The sequence below is a fragment of the Gossypium hirsutum genome, chromosome D05 (assembly GCF_007990345.1).
Source record: "Gossypium hirsutum isolate 1008001.06 chromosome D05, Gossypium_hirsutum_v2.1, whole genome shotgun sequence".
NCBI classification, from domain to species: Eukaryota; Viridiplantae; Streptophyta; class Magnoliopsida; order Malvales; family Malvaceae; genus Gossypium; species Gossypium hirsutum.
In genome coordinates, this window is record NC_053441.1 from 44,351,520 (window position 1) to 44,375,333 (window position 23,814).

At 36.4% G+C, this 23,814-nt stretch overlaps 1 protein-coding gene across 1 annotated transcript; it reads left to right on the forward strand.

Moving 5' to 3' along the window:
* Positions 1-3,322: 3,322 nt before the first annotated feature.
* Positions 3,323-4,182, forward strand: LOC121217180 (uncharacterized). The gene is made up of 4 exons (XM_041092716.1): positions 3,323-3,452; positions 3,583-3,806; positions 3,867-3,962; positions 4,015-4,182. The coding sequence occupies exons 1-4, from the start codon at positions 3,323-3,325 to the stop codon at positions 4,180-4,182; spliced, it is 618 nt and encodes a 205-aa protein (XP_040948650.1).
* The last annotated feature ends 19,632 nt before the right edge of the window (positions 4,183-23,814 follow it).

Sequence of the window (23,814 nt, forward strand, 5' to 3'; positions counted from 1 at the left end):
AATGAAAAAAAAATTAAAAAAGAAAAAGCGACAAAAGAAATTGAAAGAGAGCTTGAAAAGAAATCAAGTGAAAAAGAAAGAGAGTTTGTAAAAGAAACGAGTGAAATGAGTAATCATGAAAAATAGAGGAATTCTTTTGCTAACCCCCTTTCGAAATTACCTTGTGATTTTTCTTTGTTTCAGGTTTGCAAGATTTCATCCACGGATTGGTTCCAACTTCATTACCTTTCTACCGAGAGACGTTTTCAATTGATTGAAAGAGGTAAGTTGGAAGATAAAAATGATTGTCACATTTCCAATGGTAAGCAAGGTAAGGGTTCCTTGTTGAGCGAGTTTCAACTCATTCACTCACATGTTTATGACAAGATTGCTGAAAATTGTTTTTGCGAAAGGGTTTTTCCCATTGAATTGGTTCATTTTCGTTCATCTATTATTTATGATTTTGTTTCAACTAGTGCTTTGAAAAGTTTTTTCTATGATAAGTTTGTTGTTGGCAATTTTATTAAAGGCGTTCGATTAGATCAGCATGAACAAAGTGTGATAGTGTGCGATAAAGATTATTCACATACAAAGTTCGATTTGTTAGATTATCATATTCTGAATGATGGTGATTACACCTTCCATAGTGGTAAGAAGTGTTTTCTTATTGATGAGTATGGTATTGGCAAAAATTTTATTGAAGTACGAATAAATCTGCACAAACAAATTTTGAACTCTTGTGATAAAAAGTTGGCATGTGAAACGCCTAGTCTACTTGTGTGTGGTGATAATTTGAATTTTCTGTTTTTTTGCATAAATTCCCCATGTCTGAACAAGTCTATTCGAATGAGATTTACGATGTATGAATGTTTGAACATATGCATGCTCAAATTCTTTTTGTTCCACTTGTGTGAATTGTTGGTAATTAAGAAATTCGCACTGCATTTTGGAACGAGTGAACAATATCATGTGTTCAACCCTGGAGTTCGCTATTCTGGTTCATCTTTGAGAGAAGGCAAGCATTGTAAATTTTGTTTGAATGACCAAGTAAACAAGCGTTGCTTGTATGATGCTTTGTCACTAAGTTTGAAAACGAGACGTGTGAATCTTGTTGGCTTGTTAAGACAAAATCAAATTTTTGATTGTGGAGAATGTTGTTTATTTTTGTTTAACAGAATCGAGACATATGAATGTTTAAAGGCATGCTTGTTTAATTTTCTTTTGATCCGAATATGTGATAAGACGATGGCATGTAAAATGGTTAGTGCATTTGAATTTGCAGATGGTGTCTCAAATCTGCCTTGCTATATAAATTCTGCATGTTTAAGTAAGATTGATCGAGTGGAACTTAGATTACATGATCATTTGGAGGACTCCTTGATAAATTTTGATTATAAATTTGATTTGATTCTGATACATCCTTTATTACCAAGTATGGAAAACCATTGTGAATATGTAAGATCCACTTCTACATTTGATCCCGGCATTGGATTATGCATTCTAATTTTGAATAAGATTCTGGAAAGATCGTTTGAGTTTATAAATTTTAGTGTCACTAATTCGTTCCATTTCTATGTAGGTGACACTTTGGAATGGTTTCCTCCTAAAGAGGGAGGGCATGGAACTAAATCATTTTCTTTTCAAACCATTTGTGGTTCCTGGAGTTTTAAAAACAATACTTTTCGGATCATGAACAAAAGGGCTTGTGATCTCGAAAAATTTTTCGCGAGCAAGTGGCCCGATTTGAGGACAAATCGTCTTCAAGAGGGAGGTTATGATGTGATCTCAATCGCATCATGTTGTGGCACCACTCGTTGCTATCATGATTGGCCTAAACACGAGGGCCCCAAGTGCAAGATGAAGCTCAATCTCAGCTCAACAAGCTCAATCTTAGTTTTTCCCAGCTCGATTTAGCTCACATGAGCTTAATTTAGCTCGTTTGAGCTTGGCTTAAGTTTATTTCAACTCATTTATTTTAATGTCTGAATAAATTAAGTAATTTATTAATTTAGCTTAAATTACTACAGCTCATAATTATGTTTTAACTTATTACATGTTTTAAATGTGTCTTGGCCGAATTTAATATGTCTTGTTAAGACTTTATTAAATTTGTCTAATTTAATTTATGTTTAATTAGTGTGTCTAAATTATATTAATGTTTGTTCAGCTAAATTTTATGTGATTTAATTTTGGTTCATGTGTTTTTTGTAGGTGAGTTGAATTTGGAGAGTAATTAAACAAGGTTCATGCATGATAGGTTCAATGTATGGGACGGTGCATGTAAGGCCTCTTTCAATGAATGGTGGCTGATCCATTTGGCTCCCCAAGGCACCTATTTGGCCAAAAGGTGTCCAGCAACTTAAAGCACAAGCTTGGCCGATCGTATTCCCAAGGCAGCATCTAAGCCATTCACACCTCAATTTGACCAATCAACTCCTATACATGTATGGGTGGATTCATGAACGTCCAAAGGGAGGGAATATTACCTTAATTCATCACATTGAATGTATAATGTGCATGTACAAAGGGGAGAACGAATTTACAAGGTACATGCTTCCATTCATGAACCAGCCCATCATTAAAGCTTTAATTAAGAGAGATGCATGACCCATGCACCTAGCATTCGTCCAAAGGGGGTTGGATATGAATTGAAGATACACATTCATGGAACAAGAAAGCTTTCTTATTGGTTAAGCATGCATGAATGGGTTTTGGGAAGAAACATGATTATTCAACCATGCATGAACTTACACTATCCATGAACAGAGATTTAATGCTTGAAGTGTGAACATTTTTAATTGTTGTGTGAACACATTAGTAGCTGAATTTTAATAGGCATTAGAGAGCCTATAAATAATTTATTTTGTTTATTGTAAAAGGTTACAGAATTTGATTGTTGAAAACTTGATTGAGAGGTTTCCTCCTATCCTATTTCGTACGAGTCTCGATCTGACTTATCTAGCGTGCTAGTGGCGTCTATCGTTCTCTTTTGAACTTATCACCTTGCGTTGGTGTGGCGTTCAACCCTTCTACAATTCTGCAAATCCACCTTAACCAAATAAAAATCGGGGTGACACTCTTTAGTGTTGAATCGTTTCTGGTGTTTAAGTTCAGTTATCCATCCCCACCGAATATCTTATATTTTATCTTTATTATTTTATCCTTAAACCGAGCCAAAAAAATTAGCTGTCTTTCTCCATCCCCTTATTGTCAAACCTATCCATATCCTACTTACCCCTTTGTGAACTTATATCCATCACTTTACTACATATTTTTAGCCGATTACAAACAAACCATCCTTTTGGTACGAAACTCCTCATCGACGATCGGGCATCTACGTGAAATGACTCGATTAACCTGGGCCAGATCACATCAGCCAGTGACAGGAAGTCAGCAGCCACCGAGAGGTCATGGACAGGCCAGAGGTGGAAATAGTGTGGGTCGAGGTCGTAGAGTGCAAGGCAAAGGTGTTGGTAATATTGAGGCGAGGTAGCCAACAGTGGTCTATGCTGCTCGTTGCCAAGAGGATGGTGACACTCCAGATGTTATAACCGGTACATTCCTTATTTTATAACCTACCTTACATTGCTTTAATTAATATAGGGTCTACGCATTCATACATTGCATGCACTGTGTCTGGCACCTTGGGTATCATGTGTGAGAGTACTGTTAATGAGATGATTGTGTTAAGTCCATTGGGACAGTCTGTAAGGGTTGACAAGTTGTTCAGTGATGTGCCCCTAGAGGTTCAAGGAGTTATATTTTCAGCCGATTTAATGGAGCTACTGTTTGGTGAATTAAACCTAATATTGGGGATGGGTTGGCTGGTAAAACATCGTGCAAGTTTGGATTGTGCTGCTAAGCATATGGTGTTAAAAACTACTTAGGATGAGGAGGTGGCTATGATTGGGGAGCGAAGGGACTTTCTGTCTAATGTGATTTCTGCATTAAGGGTCGAAAAATTGGTTCACAAGGGTTGTGAGGTGTTTCTAGCCTATGTTGGTGTATCTGATTTTGAGGGTCCTTCTGTTGGAGATATCAGAACAGTTATGGATTTTTTCTAATGTATTTCCTGATGAGCTCCCCAGGTTGTCTCCGAGCCGCAAAGTTGAAATTGGTATTGAGCTCTTGCCTGGAGCAGCTCCAGTGTCCATCGCCCCTTATAGGATGGCACCGAAGGAGCTGGTGGAGTTAAAAGCTTAAATCCAAGAACTGTTGGATTGAGGATTCATTCGACCTAGTGTGTCTCCATGGGGAGCACCAGTGTTGTTCGTAAAGAAGAAGGATGGGTCCATGCGCATATGTATCGACTATCGGCAATTGAATAAACTGACTATCAAGAATAAGTATCCTTTGCCGAGGATAGATGATTTATTTGATCAGCTACGAGGAGCTTTGATTTTCTCTAAAATAGATCTTTATTTTGGGTACCATCAGCTGAGAGTTAAAGAGGCTGACATGTATAAGTGATACGAGTCACAAAGGCCCAATCCAAGTTCAAGAACGTGATGGGCTCAAATTACCACAAGGCCCAATAACGAGATCAAAGGCCCGACAAATGCATTCCAAACTAAATGGGACCATTCAAGAGTTTGTTAGCAAGGCCTTAGAAGAAAATCAAGATTCACTTTCTTGTTTTCAAGAAAATCAAGAAACCGAATCTTGGCCCAATTTTGCTGTTTGGACCGATTTCAAGAATCTAGAAAATCAAGATTTCAAATCTTGGAAATCTTGGTCCAAGAAACCAAATCTTGCAGCCAAAATGCATTGGATCTCCGTTACGAGCATCAACGATCCAATTTCGGTACGAGATGGATCACAAGCCTAAATTCTTGAAGGCGAGGCCCAATAAGCAAATTCCCAGCCCAATCAAGAAATCCATACATAGTTGAAAATCAGGCCAAAATATCAAAGGGCCCAATTTGTAAACATTTTATTTGTTAATTTAATTTTTTAGGCTCTAGAGATATTACATGTTAAATTCGGCCCAAAACAGCCCATTTAAGTGTTAGGCCGAAATTCTTTTATTATTTTTATTATTTAGGGTTAATTTTTAAGTTTCCTAATGAGATTAGGATTAGTTTGAGGCCTATATAAGTGATGGTCGGCCACCCCTTGTCTACACTACTTAGAATTTTATCAAAGTTTCAGATTTGTTGAGAGCAAATTTTCCTTTGAGGTTTTCTCCAAGAATTCTCTCTTGAGTTTTCTTTATAAGTTGTTTTAGCAATCTTTTGATTGTGGGAGCCATCTTCAGCCTTCTTCTTACCATAGATACTCTTTGGAGGGGAGATTAGAGTCGTTTGAAGGGATTTGTGAAGTCTTTCGGGATTTCAAGGATCCTCAGGACTTTAATTTAATTTCTTACTGTTCAATTTCTCTTCTTTATATCTACTTGTGCCGAATCTTTATCTAATTTATTTGTTGTTCCTTTTGTGTTTCCAGCCCTCTTCCATCTTAAAGAATTGAATAATACTCCTCTTGTGGCAGCAAAGAATCGGTCAAAATCCCCAATTTTTAGGGTTCTTGCCAATTCATCTTTAATCTTCTTGGGTGCATTCAATTGCTGTAATTTGGGGAAAACTTTCTTGTTGTTCAATTAGGCAGATCGTAATCTTCTTTGGGGTTTCAAAGAGATGTTGATAAAGGGACGCACGCGAACCAAGATCGAGTCGTCAAGTCACGGGAAACTCCTACGAAAGCTCTAAACGAACAGATCTGAAAATTAAAACAAAGAACAAGATTAAAAGCAAATCTGAATTGAATTGAAATTCCCCAAATTCAATTAAATGAGCAGCAAGAAACAAAGAAATAGAATAAGCGAATCAAACGGAATTGAATGTATGGAAAGGATGCGAATCTGCCAAGGGATTGATTCGGCCAAGAATGCCTAATTTCCAGCAATCAATTGATCCCCAAATTGAAAGAGATCCAATCGGCCAAACCCTAGGAATTGGGGATTTTTGGGTTCGAATGGGTGCTGCCAATAGGAGAACAACTTAAACGATGAGATCTTGAGTTTAACCAATGCTGGAAAACAAACAAGAACAACAAAATATTAGATGAGAAATCGGCACAAGTATAAGCAAAGAAAAGTAAAGAAAGAAATCGAAAACAGCAAGAATTAAAGGATAAGTCCTAAAGATCCTTGAAATCCCGAAAGATTTCACAAATCTCTTCAAACGGCTCTAATCTCCCCTCCAAAGAATATCGATGGCAAGAAGAAGGTTGAAGATGGCTCCCACAATCAAAAGATTGTTAAAACAACTTCTAAAGAAAACTCAAGAGAGAAATCTTGGAGAAAACCCCAAAGAAAATTCTGCACTCAACAAATCTGAAATTTGATAGAAAAAATAATAATAAGATGTTTACAAAGGGTGGCTGGCCAATGCTTATATAGGCCTCCAACAAATCCTAATCTAATTAGAAAACTTAAAAAAATTAAACTTAATTAAAAAAAACAAAGGAAAATTCGGCCATGCATCCTATTGGGCTGTTTTGGGCCGAATTTAACATGTGATATTCCTAAAACTTAAAAATTAACTTAAACAACTAAAATGTTTACAAATTGGGCCCTTTGACATTTTGGCCTGATTTTCAACTAAATATGTATGGATTTCTTGATTGGGCTGGGAATTTGCTTATTGGGCCTCGCCTTTAAGAATTTGGGCTTGTGATCCATCTCCTACCGAAATTGGGTCGTTGACGCTCGTAACAGAGATCCAACGCGCTTTGGCTGCAAGATTCGGTTTCTTGGACCAAGATTTCCAAGATTTGAAATCTTGATTTTCTTGATTCTTGAAATCGCTCCGAACAGCAAAATTGGGCCAAGATTCGATTTCTTGATTTTCTTGAAAACAAGAAAGTGAATCTTGATTTTCTTGATTTGAGCCCATCACCTTCTTAAGCTTGGGTTGGGCCTTTCTGACTCGTATCATTCCCCCTTCCTCAAAAAGATTCGTCCTCGAATCTAAAAAATCAAATGAACTCGACTTTCCTCGATCGAACGAGACTAATGGCAATTGAGTCCACTGAAAAGAATAGCCATAAAATAGTAAATAGCAATGCAAACAAGCTTGTAGTCCAATTATAAGCATAATAGAACAGGTATAACGCATGTGAATGGACAGATTCAGATTACCATGCATTAATCGACGGTTTATAGATTCACTCACACATGCATTATCAAAAACAAGAATCTTTTTATCAACCATCAAAATAGATTTATCATCAATAAATAAAATAGGACAGTCAAGCACGTTTCGATCTAAGTGTTCATCAACACGATCTTTGTCGCTATCCGAGGAGTACAAAAGTGTTTCAAAGGTTTCAAGCATCTTACCTTGATAAGCAAAAGAATAAGGGTCGATTTTACCTTTTTCATTTAAAACAAACCTTCGCTCATCGGGGGCGTAGTGTAGTCGAATCTCCGTTGTTGAGTTAACCTTTGTCAAATGGAACTCAAACTTCATGTACAACCACATAAACTGTTTAAGGCACGAATATAAATTGAAAACAAATTTGGAAAATTTCGTTACCTTATTCTCCAAAACAGATTTGGACAAATTCAAGGATTTTACACAAGGTAAATCAAGAGAATAACGAATCACGCTTCTTTTCATAATGACTTTATCAACCACAATCGAAGAGTAATAATTAATCGGATCAAAATGATGGGATCTTTTAAGAACTAAGTCACCAAAAGTTTTATCAATAATTTTCAAATCTGCACTGGACTCGGTTTCTAAAATTTCCTTACCTCGCTTACCTTCGGGATCATGTAGTGTGATTTCATCTTTGCCTAAGTTGATCGTATGAAAGCGTCTTTCATTTGAGAGGTATTAAAGTTGAAAGTTATCTTTCGATCTTTCGGGAACCTGAAAAGTAGCAACACAAGAAAAATTCATATCTTGGTTAGTGGAAACATTCCTCACTACCCTTTCCACATCTTTTTCTTTTGTTTCTTTTTCTAATTTGTTTTCTCTTCTTTCTTCAATTTCTTTTTCACTCTCAATCTCTTTTTGCTCTTTGTCATTCTCTTTTTCTTTTTCCTCACTTGTTTTAACAACAGAATTTTTCAGTTTGATTTGGTCCTCATGGACTTGTTCCGGAGTGAGCGGTACTAAGGTGATTTTCCTTCCTTGATACTTGAAAGAATACCTATTGGTACGACCATCGTGAGTGACCTTTCGATCTAGTTGCCATGGTTCTCCTAGCAACAAATGGCAGGCTTGAATAGGTACTACGTCACACACGACTTCGTCTTGATACTTACCGATAGAAAAGGCGATGCGCACTTGTTGAGTGACCTTAAATTGGCTTTCGTTGCTAAGCCCTTGTAGTTGATAAGGTCGTGGATGCTTGGTAGTGGTTAAGCAAAGCTTTTCCACCATCGTCGTGTTGGCTATGTTCGAGCAACTTTCACCATCAATAATAACTCTACAAAGCTTACCTTGTACATGGCAGCGAGTATGAAAGAGATGTTCTCGTTGCTGCTCGCTCTTTGGTTTTGCCAAAGATGATTGTCCACGATCATGAAAATCATCATCCATTCTAGGGACACGTTGAGGGCTGCACCTATAGGGCTGGTTATCCCTATCTTCCTTAATTGGATCTCAATATTGATGTTTTTGATTCACTCGTATCTCATTCAAAGTAGTATTCAATGCTTGAAGTGTAGCATTTATTTGTGTGATTGCAGCAGTATGTCCGTCTAACTGTTGTTGGACTTTCATAAGTGCATCATTATTATCACCTTTAGACATCTTCAAAACCTATAAAAAATAAACACTCAACACTCAAAAATAAAAGTTAGCAAACCTCACCATTAATCACTCAAAAAGAAAAATCAAATTCTCAATGAGGTCGAATTCAATCTTGTGAGTTCTTTATCAGAGTTTATATCAACCAATTAGAGAGTGTGAACCAAACTACCAAAGAATCCTAATTTGCACTAGGATGCCAAAAACTGACGAGACACCAAGTGATTCGTGTTGCACCGAGGAAGGAGTTGTGCACACGTGTAAATCCTACTAACACAAGAAACAAGAAGGTGTTAGATAACGTAACGGAAGAATAAAAGCAAACAAATGAAAACCTACAGCTAAGAATCAATAAAAATTGCTGAAAACAGAAAACCCGAAAAACTGCGGAGTAACTTGACAACTTCGTTTGAGGTGTTCCCGATCTCTAAAAATCACGAAATTAAAGCTGGAATGTCCTTATATATTTATTTTTTGATCTGGAAAGTTTGGGCACTAAATTCAACCCTCTGAATCTTTTTTTTAATTTTTATTGAATTTCGTATTTTTTGATTTTTTTGACTGATTTTTTTGCGGGATTAATTTTTTTATATTCAATCACAGTGCTAAAAATATGTATGTAAAATTTCAGATCAATCAGACAACGTTTACCTAATCAAATGAATTTTTTTTGAACAATTTTTCTGGGTAAAACTGCTGTTTGTGCTTTAAAAAATAGAGATCAGTTTAGAAATCAACCAAGAACACCCAAAACGCCCAAAATCTGATACCAAATGATAAAGGGATGCATGCGGACCAAGATCGAGTCGTCAAGTCACGAGAAACTCCTACGAAAGCTCTAAACGAACAGATCTGAAAATTAAAACAAAGAACAAGATTAAAAGCAAATCTGAATTGAATTGAAATTCCCCAAATTCAATTAAATGAGCAACAAGAAACAAAGAAATAGAATAAGCGAATCAAACGGAATTGAATGTATGGAAAGGATGCGAATCTGCCAAGGGATTGATTCGACCAAGAATGCCTAATTTCCAGCAATCAATTGATCCCCAAATTGAAAGAGATCCAATCTGATGCAACCTTAGCCCGGGAAATTACTACCGAATCCATTGAGCTGCCACGAGGACCAATAACTCGATCACGAGCTAAGAGATTTCGAAATGTAATAGCAAGCTATGTGGAACGAGCTTGGGAAGAGGGAGTGGCCGAATTTGATAGTCGTGCTTCAAACCGTTCAAAAGGCGTTACTTGCAATTTATTGCAAGCTGATTTTGTTTCTTTTAATTAACTTGTTTTAGTTTAATAAATAAGTTGCTGATCAATTAATTTAACTTATCTTAAAATTTTAATACATGAGTTAGTTATTGAACTTTATTAAATAAGATGCTTCTTAATTGATCTAGTTCCTAGGATTATTTATTGATGCATAAATTAAGTTCTTTAAATTATACTTCTTTAATTAAACTAGTTGCTGGAATAATTATTGCATATATGTTTTAGTTCATTTATTTAAGTTTAATATGTGTTATGATTAATAAGTGTTTTAATGTGTTTAATAAACTCATTTTAATGTGTTTATTGCAGGTGACTTTTTAGCTTATAGTGGTTACAATTCAAGGCTATTACACATTTAATAAGTGGCTGTTCAAGTTCTTTTGAGTTACAATTAAAGGGGCTGTTAAAAAAAGGAGCTTAAAGATCATTAAAAGGAGTTTTTAAAGAGCATTTTATACCCTTTAAAATTCAGCAGCAACTCTTCCACTTCCAGCCGTTTTTGGAGCTTTCAAGAGAAATTAATCAAACCTTTGAATGTCATTAAGGAGCAGGTTAAAAGATGGTGTCTATTCAGCTAGCCAAGGACAACTCAAGAGACATTTTTAAGACATTGAAGACATTCAAATCAGCTGAATTAAAATGATTTTATGAAAGGAGTTATTTGGTTCAAAGCATAAGAAAAGACATCAGTTTTTATGGCACATTAAGTGGATGTTTTTTTTTGACCATTCGGTTACCTTGTTCTAGCATTATAAATAGTTGTAATCAGCCTTAGAGAGGGGACTTTTGCTGAATATAGATGTTATATTTGAATTGTGAGCTATCCAATTCTCTTTGTTCTTACGCAATTGATTTGACTTATCAAGCATAGCTTGTGGCATCCACCTTTTCTTTGTTTACCGAACTTATCACCTTTGGTGTGGCGTTCAATATACCTTTGGTTCCTATCATAGTTGATAGTGGGTCAAGGTTTCTTGCTGTTTCTTTAAACGTTAAACACCTAAGCACCATTTTGAGATTCGGGTCAACAATTCCCTTATTTGTTGGTTCATTCTCGGTCTTATCCAATTAATTTGTTATTGTTTCCTATCTATTTTGTTTATTACCTTTGTTTGAAGCCATTATTTCTATTTTGTTTCCTTTAAACCGAAACGATTCTATTCTACTCAATTCACGATCGAGCATCACTAACGACTCGAATCAATCACGAAACGAGTTCGTATCAAATTGGTATCAGAGCTAGCGAATTTGGAGTAAGAATCGACATTGTCGGCAATACGGTATAGTAGTTTCTTTAAAAAAATACAAAAAAAATTCAAAAAAAATTCAAAAAAATTGGTTTCCTTTCAAACTCAAGAGATTGGATATCAAGTTGAAAAAAAAAATTCGTGAAAAAAAGAAGAAGAAGCTAGTTTTGAAATTTTGTTGTTGTTTGTTGCCCAAATTATAGTTATTACTACCTTCTACTATTTCGCCACATCCAACCTTTTCATTTCTTGTTTCAAGCCTACTTTCCTTTGTCCTACAATATTCTTACCAAGCCCAAACATCAAGGTTGTAAGCCGACCTACAACAACTGCTTTTTAAGTTTAAATAATTCCTAAGAACTTAGAGAGGAGGAGTGAGTGGAAAGAGGCAAGAGAGTGGTGAGTTTATTCGAGAGTATAAAAGCCAAGGAAGTGAGATTTCTTTGTGAGTGGATAGTGAGATTCTTTGTTGTGAGTTCATTTTAAAAAAATATGGCACGAAGTCCGGAAAGAAATCAAAATGTGGAAGGAGGGTTCCGTCCTGTAAGAAATGTTGGAGGAGGAGTGCCAGATCTTACCCTTCAAGCAATTATGCGAGAGATGGAGCGATTATTTGATAGAAAACTTGAACCAATTGAAGATCGATTATATCGAGTCGAGAGACGAGAAGAACGTGAGATGACTCCGGAAGATGCAAGACAAGAGCGAGAACGTCCAATTCAAGATCCTTATGAAGCAAGTGGACAAGAAAGTGATCACTCATCTGCCCAAAGTGTACGACGTCGAGGCCGTCAACGACAACGAGTTCCTAGAGATCGTGAACGACCAGATGACAATCTTAAGAATAACAAGATGACAATTCCACCATTCCAAGGTAAGAATGACCCTGAAGCTTATTTGGAGTGGGAAAAGAAGATTGAGCTTGTTTTTGATTGCCACAACTATTCGGAGAGTAAAAAGGTGAAACTCGCGGCAATTGAGTTTTCTGATTATGCCATAGTGTGGTGGGACCAGCTTGTAACTAGTCGACGATGAAATGGTGAAAGACCCATCTCTACTTGGGGAGAAATGAAATCAGTCATGCGGAAAAGATTTATTCCATCATACTACCATCGAGATCTTTATCAACGACTTCAAAACCTTACTCAAGGAAATAGAAGTGTTGAAGAATATTATAAGGAGATGGAGATAGCGATGATTCGAGCTGATATCGAGGAGGATCGAGAGGCAACCATGGCTAGGTTCCTTGCGGGTTTAAACCGTGACATTGCCAACATAGTTGAACTACAACACTATGTTGAAGTGATGGACATGGTTCACATGGCGATTAAGGTTGAAAAGCAACTTAAGCGAAAAGGAGTTAGTAGACCCTATGCCAATTCTTCAATCAACAAATGGAATCAAGGAGTCAACAAACCCCTTGTTAGAACAAAAGAGCCAACTGTAGCAGTTAAATCAAATCAACCCGTTGGAGAGACAAGTCGAAATAAAAATGAGCAAGTGCCAAATCGCACGAGAGACATAAGATGTTTCAAGTGTCAAGGCCGAGGGCACATAGCTAGTCAATGTCCCAATCGATGAATTATGGTGATAAGAGCTGATGGAGAAGTTGAGTCGGAGGAAGAGGATGAAAATGAACCTGAAATGCCATCCGATGATGAAGATTTAGAGTTACCCATTGAAGGAGAAATTCTTGTGGTAAAGCGTAGCCTCAGTATTCAAAGTGTTGAAACTGATCAACAAAGGGAGAATATTTTTCACACTTGATGCCACATTCAAGGCAAGGTATGTAGTATGATCATTGATGGTGGTAGCTGTACTAATGTAGCTAGTATTATGTTGGTGGAAAAGCTAGGTTTGGCTACAACTAAACATCCAACTCCATACAAGTTGCAATGGCTAAATGATGGAGGTGAGCTGAAAGTAACAAAACAAGTTGTGGTGGCATTTTCTATTGGAAAGTACCAAGATGAAGTGGTGTGCGATGTAGTTCCTATGCATGCGGGACATCTACTTTTGGGACGTCCATGGCAGTTTGATAGGCGCGTGATCTATGATGGTTATACAAATCGCTATACATTCAAGCATCGAGGCAAGAATGTAACTTTAGCGCCATTGACTCCAAAGCAAGTGTACCAAGATCAATTGAAGTTGAAGGAAAAGATTGAAAAAGAGAGAGACAAGAAAAATGAAAAAAAAGAAAAAAATTGAGGGAGTGGAGGTAAAAGTACGAGAGGAACAAGAAAGTCAAAAAGAAATTGAGAGTGGTAAAATGAACGTATTTGCGAGAGAAAAAGAGATAAGAAAATCATTGTTGTTGCATCAACCCGTACTTGTACTTATGTACAAGGAATGCTTATTTGATGCTAACGAACTTGATAATTCTTTACCTTTGTCTATTGTTTCATCGCTTCAGGAATTCAAAGATGTTTTCCCAGAAGATGTGCCAAGCGGATTGCCTCCTTTTCGAGGTATTGAACACCAAATAGACTTTATTCCCGGAGCTACAATTCCAAATCGACCAGCTTATCGAAGCAACCCAGAGGAAACTAAAGAGTTGCAACGACAAGTAGTGGAATTAATGGAAAAAGGCTATATACGGGAGAGTTTAAGTCCATGTGCGGTTCCCATTCTGTTGGTGCCTAAAAAAGATGGTTCATGGAGGATGTGCGTAGATTGCCGAGCTATCAACAAAATTACCGTCAAATACCGACATCCCATTCCTAGACTTGATGATATGTTGGACGAGCTTAGTGGTGCAAAATTGTTCTCTAAGATTGATCTGAAAAGTGGCTATCATCAAATTCGTATGCGGGAGGGGGACGAGTGGAAGACTGTATTTAAGACTAAATACGGTTTGTATGAGTGGTTAGTGATGCCTTTTGGCCTCACCAATGCACCGAGTACTTTCATGAGGTTGATGAACCACGTTTTGAGGTCTTTCATTGGTCGATTTTGCGTAGTTTATTTTGACGATATTTTAATTTACAGCAAATCATTAACTGAACATCTTGAACATTTGCATGCTATTTTGAAGGTGACGATTTGGGAGCAAATCGCCTCGAAGAGGGGGGGAATGATGCAACCTTAGCCCAGGAAATTACTACCGAATCCATTGAGTTGCCACGAGGACCAATAACTCGATCACGAGCTAAGAGATTTCAAAATGTAATAGCAAGCTATGTGGAACGAGCTTGGGAAGAGGGAGTGGCCGAATTTGATAGTCGTGCTTCAAACCGTTCAAAAGGCGTTACTTGTAATTTATTGCAAGCTGAATTTGTTTCTTTTAATTAACTTGTTTTAGTTTAATAAATAAGTTCCTGATCAATTAATTTAACTTATCTTAAAGTTTTAATACATGAGTTAGTTATTGAACTTTATTAAATAAGATGCTTCTTAATTAATCTAGTTCCTAGGATTATTTATTGATGCATAAATTAAGTTCTTTAAATTATGCTTCTTTAATTAAACTAGTTGCTGGAATAATTATTGCATATATGTTTTAGTTCATTTATTTAAGTAAGTTTAATATGTGTTATGATTAATAAGTGTTTTAATGTGTTTAATAAACTCATTTTAATGTGTTTATTGCAGGTGACTTTTTAGCTTATAGTGGTTACAATTCAAGGCTGTTACACATTTAATAAGTGGCTGTTCAAGTTCTTTTGAGTTACAATTAAAGGGGCTGTTAAAAAAAGGAGCTTAAAGATCATTAAAAGGAGTTTTTAAAGAGCATTTTATGCCCTTTAAAATTCGGCAGCAACTCTTCCACTTCCAGCCGTTTTTGGAGCTTTCAAGAGAAATTAATCAAACCTTTGAATGTCATTAAGGAGCAGGTTAAAAGATGGTGTCTATTCAGCTAGCCAAGGACAACTCAAGAGACATTTTTAAAACATTAAAGACATTCAAATCAGCTGAATTGAAATGATTTTATGGAAGGAGTTATTTGGTTCAAAGCATAAGAAAAGACATCAGTTTTTATGGCACATTAAGTGGATGTTTTTTTTTTTACCATTCGGTTACCTTGTTCTAGCATTATAAATAGTTGTAATCAGCCTTAGAGAGGGGACTTTTTCTGAATATAGATGTTATATTTGAATTGTGAGCTATCCAATTCTCTTTGTTCTTACGGAATTGATTTGACTTATCAAGCATAGCTTGTGGCGTCCATCTTTTCTTTGTTTACCGAACTTATCACATTTGGTGTGGCGTTCAATATACCTTTGGTTCCTATCATAGGTGATAGTGGGTCAAGGTTTCTTGCTGTTTCTTTAAACCGTTAAACACCTAAGCACCATTTTGAGATTCGGGTCAACAATTCCCTTATTTGTTGGTTCATTCTCGGTCTTATCCAATTAATTTGTTATTGTTTCCTATCTATTTTGTTTATTACCTTTGTTTGAAGCCATTATTTCTATTTTGTTTCCTTTAAACTGAAACGATTCTATTCTACTCAATTCACGATCGGGCATCACTAACGACTCGAATCAATCACGAAACGAGTTCGTATCACAATCGGCCAAACCCTAGGAATTGGGGATTTTGGGTTCGAATGGGTGCTGCCAATAGGAGAACAACTTAAACGATGAGATCTTGAGTTTAATCAATGCTGGAAAACAAACAAGAATAGCAAAATATTAGATGAGAAATCGGCACAAGTATAAGCAAAGAAAAGTAAAGAAAGAAATCGAAAACAGCAAGAATTAAAGGATAAGTCCTAAAGATCCTTGAAATCCCGAAATATTTCACAAATCTTTTCAAACGGCTCTAATCTCCCCTCCAAAGAATATCGATGGCAAGAAGAAGGTTGAAGATGGCTCCCACAATCAAAAGATTGTTAAAAAAACTTCTAAAGAAAACTCAAGAGAGAATTCTTGGAGAAAACCCCAAAGAAAATTCTGCACTCAACAAATTTGAAATTTGATAGAAAAAATAATAATAAGTTGTTTACAAAGGGTGGCTGGCCAATGATTATATAGGCCTCCAACAAATCCTAATCTAATTAGAAAACTTAAAAATTTTAAACTTAATTAAAAAAACAAAGGAAAATTCGGCCATGCATCCTATTGGGCTGTTTTGGGCCGAATTTAACATGTGATATTCCTAAAACTTAAAAATTAACTTAAACAACTAAAAATGTTTACAAATTGGGCCCTTTGACATTTTGGCCTGATTTTCAACTAAATATGTATGGATTTCTTGATTGGGCTGGGAATTTGCTTATTGGGCCTCGCCTTTAAGAATTTGGGCTTGTGATCCATCTCCTACCGAAATTGGGTCGTTGACGCTCGTAACGGAGATCCAACGCGCTTTGGCTGCAAGATTCGGTTTCTTGGACCAAGATTTCCAAGATTTGAAATCTTGATTTTCTTGATTCTTGAAATCGCTCCGAACAGCAAAATTGGGCCAAGATTCGATTTCTTGATTTTCTTGAAAACAAGAAAGTGAATCTTGATTTTCTTGATTTGAGCCCATCGCCTTCTTAACCTTGGGTTGGGCCTTTGTGACTCGTATCAGATGTCTTATTCCATCAAGTTCTCTCTTTTCTTCTTATCGCAACAGCCCTTAGAATTCTATTAAAATCTGTCGATTAATTTGCTTGCTGTTTTGGTCGTTTCTTGACAGATTCGGCTTGCTGAGAAGCAATATTGGAGATTGTTTTCGTGTTCTTGGTTTCAAGAAACCCCTTTCATAAGTGTTTCAATTCTTGATTATCTCTTGCTGTTCTAGGGTTCTTATTTCAGATCTGGAAATTTTTAAGTTTTAATTTTCTGCCTCTTTTCAGATCTGATTGTCTAAAGCTTTTCGTAGGAGTTCCTCGTCACTTGGCAACTCGATCTTGGTCTGTACGCTACCCCCATAAGACTGCATTTAGGACTCGTTATGGTCATTACGAGTTCCTAGTGATGCCGTTTGGGCTAACGAATGCACCAGCTACCTTTATGGACTTAATGAACCGAGTATTCTAGCCTTACCTGGATCGATTTGTGGTGTGTTTATAGACGATATCTTGGTGTACTTGAGAACTGAGGATGAACATGATGCATATCTCTGAATTTTTCTACATATTTTAAGGGAGAAACAACTGTACGCTAAGTTCAGGAAGTGTGAGTTCTGGCTGCGAGAAGTGACATTTCTGGGTCATGTGGTATCTGCCGAGGGGATTAGGGTAGATCCTCAAAAAATTGAAATCGTACTAGATTGGAAACCACCTAAGATCGTATTTGAGATTCGACGCTTTCTGGGTCTGTGACGTGACCCGGCTCGATGATGATGAGTTGAATTCACTAAGTTGCCCGATCGGCGACGAGGAGTTTGTTCGGATTCGGTTAAAGAGTAGATTTAGTTAAGAAGTAGCGGAAGTCTTTTAAAGGTTTTCAAAAGATTGGTTATTTGGATAGTTGATAGGTTCGATTTAACAAAATAAAACAAATTTTTTATAGAAAATATGGAATAGAAGAATAGAACTTAAGTTTCAAAAGCGATTCAATACTATATAAAGTATTGCCCCTGGACTTATATCACTTAAGGTGGGAAGTATGGTAGATAGTAGATGGACCTTGACCCATTACTTATAAGAAGTAAGACTCAAAGGTATAAAAGATGGAAGGAAACAAGAGTTCGGGTTGACGCCGCTAGTGAGCTAGGTAAGTCAATTCAAGACCCGAACGAAATGGAGAGGAAGAAAACCTCACAAGAACAATATGTTCAAATTCAAAATTTTGGCCAAAAGTCCTTTACAACTTGAAATAACAAACTATTTATAGGCTCTATATAATAGCCGAATGGACAAAATAAACAAACTTAGAGACTAAGTAATTCGGCTTTAATTGTATGAATTAATCTAGAAATGTATTTCCTATTAGCTATGTCTAAATTCGGCTGGATGTAAGGTTCAATGTTCAGGTTCAAAGCTAAGGAAATGAATGTGGCAGCTGGTGAATGCATAGGAGACCATCTGCCATGTCTAGGTTCGGCCAAAGTGTGAATGGTCCCTCTAATAGATGCCTCTTGGCCGAATAAACACATAAGAGATCAATAGCCAACAAACGATGCATGTAGGTGAGTATTCTTGCACTATTCCATTCATTGTAATGAACTGTTCATGCACCATCCTTAATGTATTCATACGTTGAAGGTAGTCATTCATGCACCCGCACGTACATTGAACTAGCTCGTTCATGAATCATCATTGATTGTGTTTTCCACATTCGGCTGTACCTACAAAAGACATGAGCAAATTAAATTCAAGGTATATTCGGCTGATCTTAGACTAAATAATATCAATACATATTAAATTAATAAATTAAAACACATAATAAAATATAGCTAATAATAAATTCGGCTAGCTTAATAATAGATAAAATTCTTAATGAGCTGAATTGAGCTAGAGAACTTGATCATGAGATGTAGTAAAATAATTAAAATAAAACTAATACTCAATTTATTTAGATGATAAAAGAAATAAGCTGAAAGTATGTTTAATTGAGCTCAAACGAGCTGAAAAGAGCTCAAGTGAGCTGATTTGAGCAGGAACGAGCTGAGGGAGCTGGAATTGAGCAAAAATAAGCTTGCACTAAGGTGCAAGGAGTCTTCAAGAAATGGGCTTGAGCTTCTCTATCATCCATAAGTTGATTCTCCTTCTAAAGTCGAAGAAATAGAGCTGAAACAGCTTCATGAAAGCGTTTGGATTGAGCTCGAGTCAATGGTCCTTTTGGAAGCTCGAGTCAATGGCTAGTGATACACCCCGGCCTCGTTGATTAAACCGAGTCGTTGATGTGCCCGATCGTGAATTGGAGTAATATCAAGGTTTGTCGAAGATAGGTTAAGAAATAAGAGATAAAGGCTCAAGTTTAGTTCAAAAGAGGTTATGGAATGAATTGAGGTTGATAGGTGAGCGAAAACCAAGTATTCAAGTTGAACCAACACAATATAAGTGTGTTAACCCGGGACTTATAGGAATACTTAGGTAGGTTAAAGGTTGTATGAATGGAAAACGAATAAAATGGAACCTCAACCTGCTATCAAAGATGATAGGAACCTCGGTATAATTTGAACGCCACACTGTGGGTGCAAAGTGATAAGTTCGGAAAAGAAAGACGGGTTGATGCCACAAGGGTTACTTGATAAGTCAGACGAGTCTTTGGAGAGCAATGAGAGTTGAAAACAAACTCATAAAGTAATAAAATTTCATATAAGGTTCAAAAGTATATTGTCTAACCTCAAAACGATTACAAAGCAAACTATTTATAGCTAAAAACTAAGCTAGCCGAACAGCCACTTGTATCATTAAGAACTAAACAAATGAATCTATTTAATTAGGCTAACAAAATTCAGCTGATTAGGAGCTTGAATGGGACAGCTTAAAACTTAAGTAAATGTACTTAAAAAGATGAATGCATCAGGAGACTAATAGTCATGTCTAGATTCGGCCGTGACTCCTTAAATTGGCATTCTTTGGCTGAATAGTGATGAGCATTAAAGGTGGTCTTTGAAAAGCCAAATGAGTGTGAAAAGTCATCCTTGAAGAGTCTTCTAGGTGTGAACACGTTCAGCTGATTGGTCTTTGGTGTGGACACCAAATGTGAACGGTATGATGCTGTTTTGGGAAATGGATCAGCCAAACTTGGAAAATTCATGGGGCTACTGTTCCTTGGCCGAATGGTCACTTGGAAAAAAGAAAATAGCAGCTCAATCCTTTTAATTATTGTTCATGCATGGATCAATTAAAGATGAATTTAACACATTAAATTCGGTAGCAGCTTATTTAATGCATTCCAGCACCCATTGAATGGTCGTTCATTGCATGTGGAACATCTCATTTAATTCCTGTCTTTGCTGAACATTAAATCCAGCAAGCTTGCACCTATTAATTTCGTCCATTAAATGGCCACATGAAAAGCACCAGCAACTCCTTTAATACCGTTCCTTGCATGTAGAACAGCATCTTTAATGCATGTCTTGCTGTACATTAAATTCGGCCAACATCCACTTCCTTTAATGCCGTCCAAGCCATTAAATCCGGGGCGTGGCCGTATCATCCCCTCCCTCTTTAAAGCGATTTGTCCTCAAATCGGGCCACTTGCTCGAAAGTTTTTTTTCAAGATCTCGAACCCTTTTGTTCATGACCGAATAGAATCGTTTCCAAAACTTTGAAAAGCACAAATGGTTTGAGAAGAAATTGAATTATCTCCACGCCCTCCCTCTTTTAGAGGAAACCATTCCGAAGTGTCACCTACACGAGAATGGAATGAGTTAGGGACACTAAGAATTATAAACACAAGTGATGTTTTCAAATTCTTATCCAAAATTGGAATGCTTAACCCAATGTCAGGATCAAAAATGAAAATCGGCCTTACCTTGCCACAATGAATCAAAAAGTTAATAGATAGAATCAAACTCGAACCACAAATCAGTCAAAAAGTATAATCTCGAAGGTCAGAATGACAAAATCCAAACCCTTTTAACAAGAACAAAGAATAATAATCTCTAGGGTCAAAGACAAAGCTTCCTGTTGTCATTTCAATTTGATACTCACCGTGGCTTGACGTCAACTTAGGAATATATATCCCGGGTTTAAAAACGCGATTTTCATTGGTCGTTTCATAACGCAACAAAAATTTCTTCTTCACCAAGACATCACACATGTCAAGAAAATAAGATTTAGGCATACAAACATTCGAGCAATCAAACCTTTCATATTTCATTCGCACAAGTAAACATGGAAAGTTCATACCGCAAATTAGATAATTCACATGATCAACACAAACAAACAAATTAAATGTCAACTTCTTATCACACAAGTCCAAATTTCGTTTGTGTTGTTTTAATCTTGCTTCATCATCAAACTTGTAAACATCAGACATATCATGAGAAAAAATCTTCAATCCATCATCCAAATCAAAGTCATCACCAATCAAAAATTGATACCTAGACAAATCAGGATAGGAAAGTCTTTTACTAATTAAGTCTTCGGCAATCTCACCATTATCATGCATATGAATTTGTTGAAGCTTGACTAACATAGAACCCTTACCATGCTTACCTTTAGACGCTGGTGGAATAGAGTCATCTATGATCTTACCTTTCTCGACTAATCGAAATCGTCTCTCCTCAAAAAAGTATTGAAGTTGAAATTGATCAATGGGATTTCGAGAAACCTGAAAAGCAGAAACAATACAAGGAAAATTCATAGGATGGTTAGTAACAACACTCCTTGCTTGTTCATTTTCATCATTTTCGCTTATTTCTTTTTCCAACTCATTTCAATCCTCTTTCTTTTATCATATCACTCATTTCTTTTGCACTCTCGTTTCTTTCTTCAATCTCACTCTCTTTTTCAGTTTTCTTTTCTTTTTCACACTCATTTTTATTCCCAATCTCATTTTCAATTTTCTTTTCTATCTCACACTCATCTTCTTTTTCTTTCATTTCTTTTTCTTTTTCATTTTCTCGCTCGCACTCTTTTTCTTTTCTTTTTCACATGCTATTTCAATTTCATTACAAAAGTAAAAATCATCAAAATGAGAAACCTTTTGTTGAGAATAAGAAAAGGATTCTTCATACAAATGACAATCATCTCTTTGTAATAAATCTTCCGTAGCCGAGTACTTTGACACTCTTGAAACACGTTCACCTCTTCGTAAGCCAACCTTCACAGATGAATAAATTGATGTACTTGTAGAGACATGTCTACCTTTTTGTTTATCATCTCGGAAGGACTCAAATTTGGAGTTTGCTTCTCTTGGTCTCGAACGCTTTGTTGAATAGGAGTCTTGATAAGAATCTCTTGTCAAGTAGTGTCGTCGTGATGATCTTAACTCCGTTTCTCGACCTGGTGAATTTGGCTTCCATCGGGCTCTTTCCTCCACTCGATCCAATCGATCATGCAATTTATCAAATTTTGATTTCACCATTCTAAGCATCTCTTGCATCAAATATTTGAATTCTGATTTGGAAAATTCTTCTTGAGACATTTTTTTGCTAAAAAGAAACGTGTTTAAAATAGAAAGTAACTACCTCACCACAAAACCTCGCAAGTCACTCAGAAATAAAATTTTCACTCCACTCGTGTTTACACTCGCTTTTGGCTTTTCTTCTCTCGAATGAACTCAACAATCGCTCTTGCCTTTTTCCACTCGGTTTTCGCCTCTCGAAATTCTCCGCAAACTAGGTAGACAAATCAATATCGTTTGGGGTCGGTTTACAAAATTGATGTGGCTTGGTGGGGTTAATGTTGGGATTAAAGGTAGGCTATCAAACAAAATAGAAAATGTTAAGTGTGGCTAGAAATGAATTTAGTACTTCAGGCAGCAAACAATGCTTTTACAAACTCAAAATGAATTTCAATCACTCTTTTTTTTTCAATTTCAAATTTTTTTCTTCTTCTTTTTTCAATACTGAATACTATATAAAAAAATTGAATACAAATAATAATTAATTTTTTTTATTTTTTTCAATTTTTTTTTCAATTTTTTTACAATCTCGTAATACCGAAGATGACGATTCTTACTTCGATTTAGCTAGCTCTGATACAAAATAATACACCCCGGCCTCGTTGATTAAATCGAGTCATTGATGTGCCCGATCGTGAATTGGAGTAATATCAAGGTTTGTCGAAGATAGGTTAAGAAAGAAGAGATAAAGGCTCAAATCTAGTTCAAAAGAGGTTATGGAATGAATTGAGGTTGATAGGTGAGCGAAAACCAAGTATTCAAGTTGAACCAACACAATATAAGTGTGTTAACCCGGGACTTATAGGAATACTTAGGTAGGTTAAAGGTTGTATGAATGGAAAATGAATAAAATGGAACCTCGACCCGCTATCAAAGATGATAGGAACCTCGGTATAATTTGAACGCCACACTTTGGGTGCAAAGTGATAAGTTCGAAAAAGAAAGACGGGTTGACGCCACAAGGGTTACTTGATAAGTCAAACGAGTCTCTCGAGAACAATGAGAGTTGAAAACAAACTCACAAAGTAATCAGATTTCATATAAGGTTCAAAAGTATATTGTCTAACCTCAAAACGATTACAAAGCAAACTATTTATAGCTAAAAACTAAGCTAGCCGAACAGCCACTTGTATCCTTAAGAACTAAACAAATGAATCTATTTAATTAGGCTAACAAAATTCAGCTGATTAGGAGCTTGAATGGGACAACTTAAAACTTAAGTAAATGTACTTAAAAAGATGAATGCATCAGGAGACCAATAGTCATGTCTAGATTCAGCCATGACTCTTTAAATTGGCATCCTTTGGCAGAATAGTGATGAGCATTAAAGGTGGTCTTTGAACAGCCAAATGAGTGTGAAAAGTCATCCTTGAAGAGTCTTCTAGGTGTGAACACGTTCAGTTGATTGGTCTTTGGTGTGAACACCAAATGTGAACGGTATGATGCTGTTTTGGGAAATGGATCAGCCAAACTTGGAAAATTCATAGGGCTGCTGTTCCTTGGCCGAATGGTCACTTGGAAGAAAGAAAATAGCAGCTCAATCCTTTTAATTACTGTTCATGCATGGATCAATTAAAGATGAATTTAACACATTAA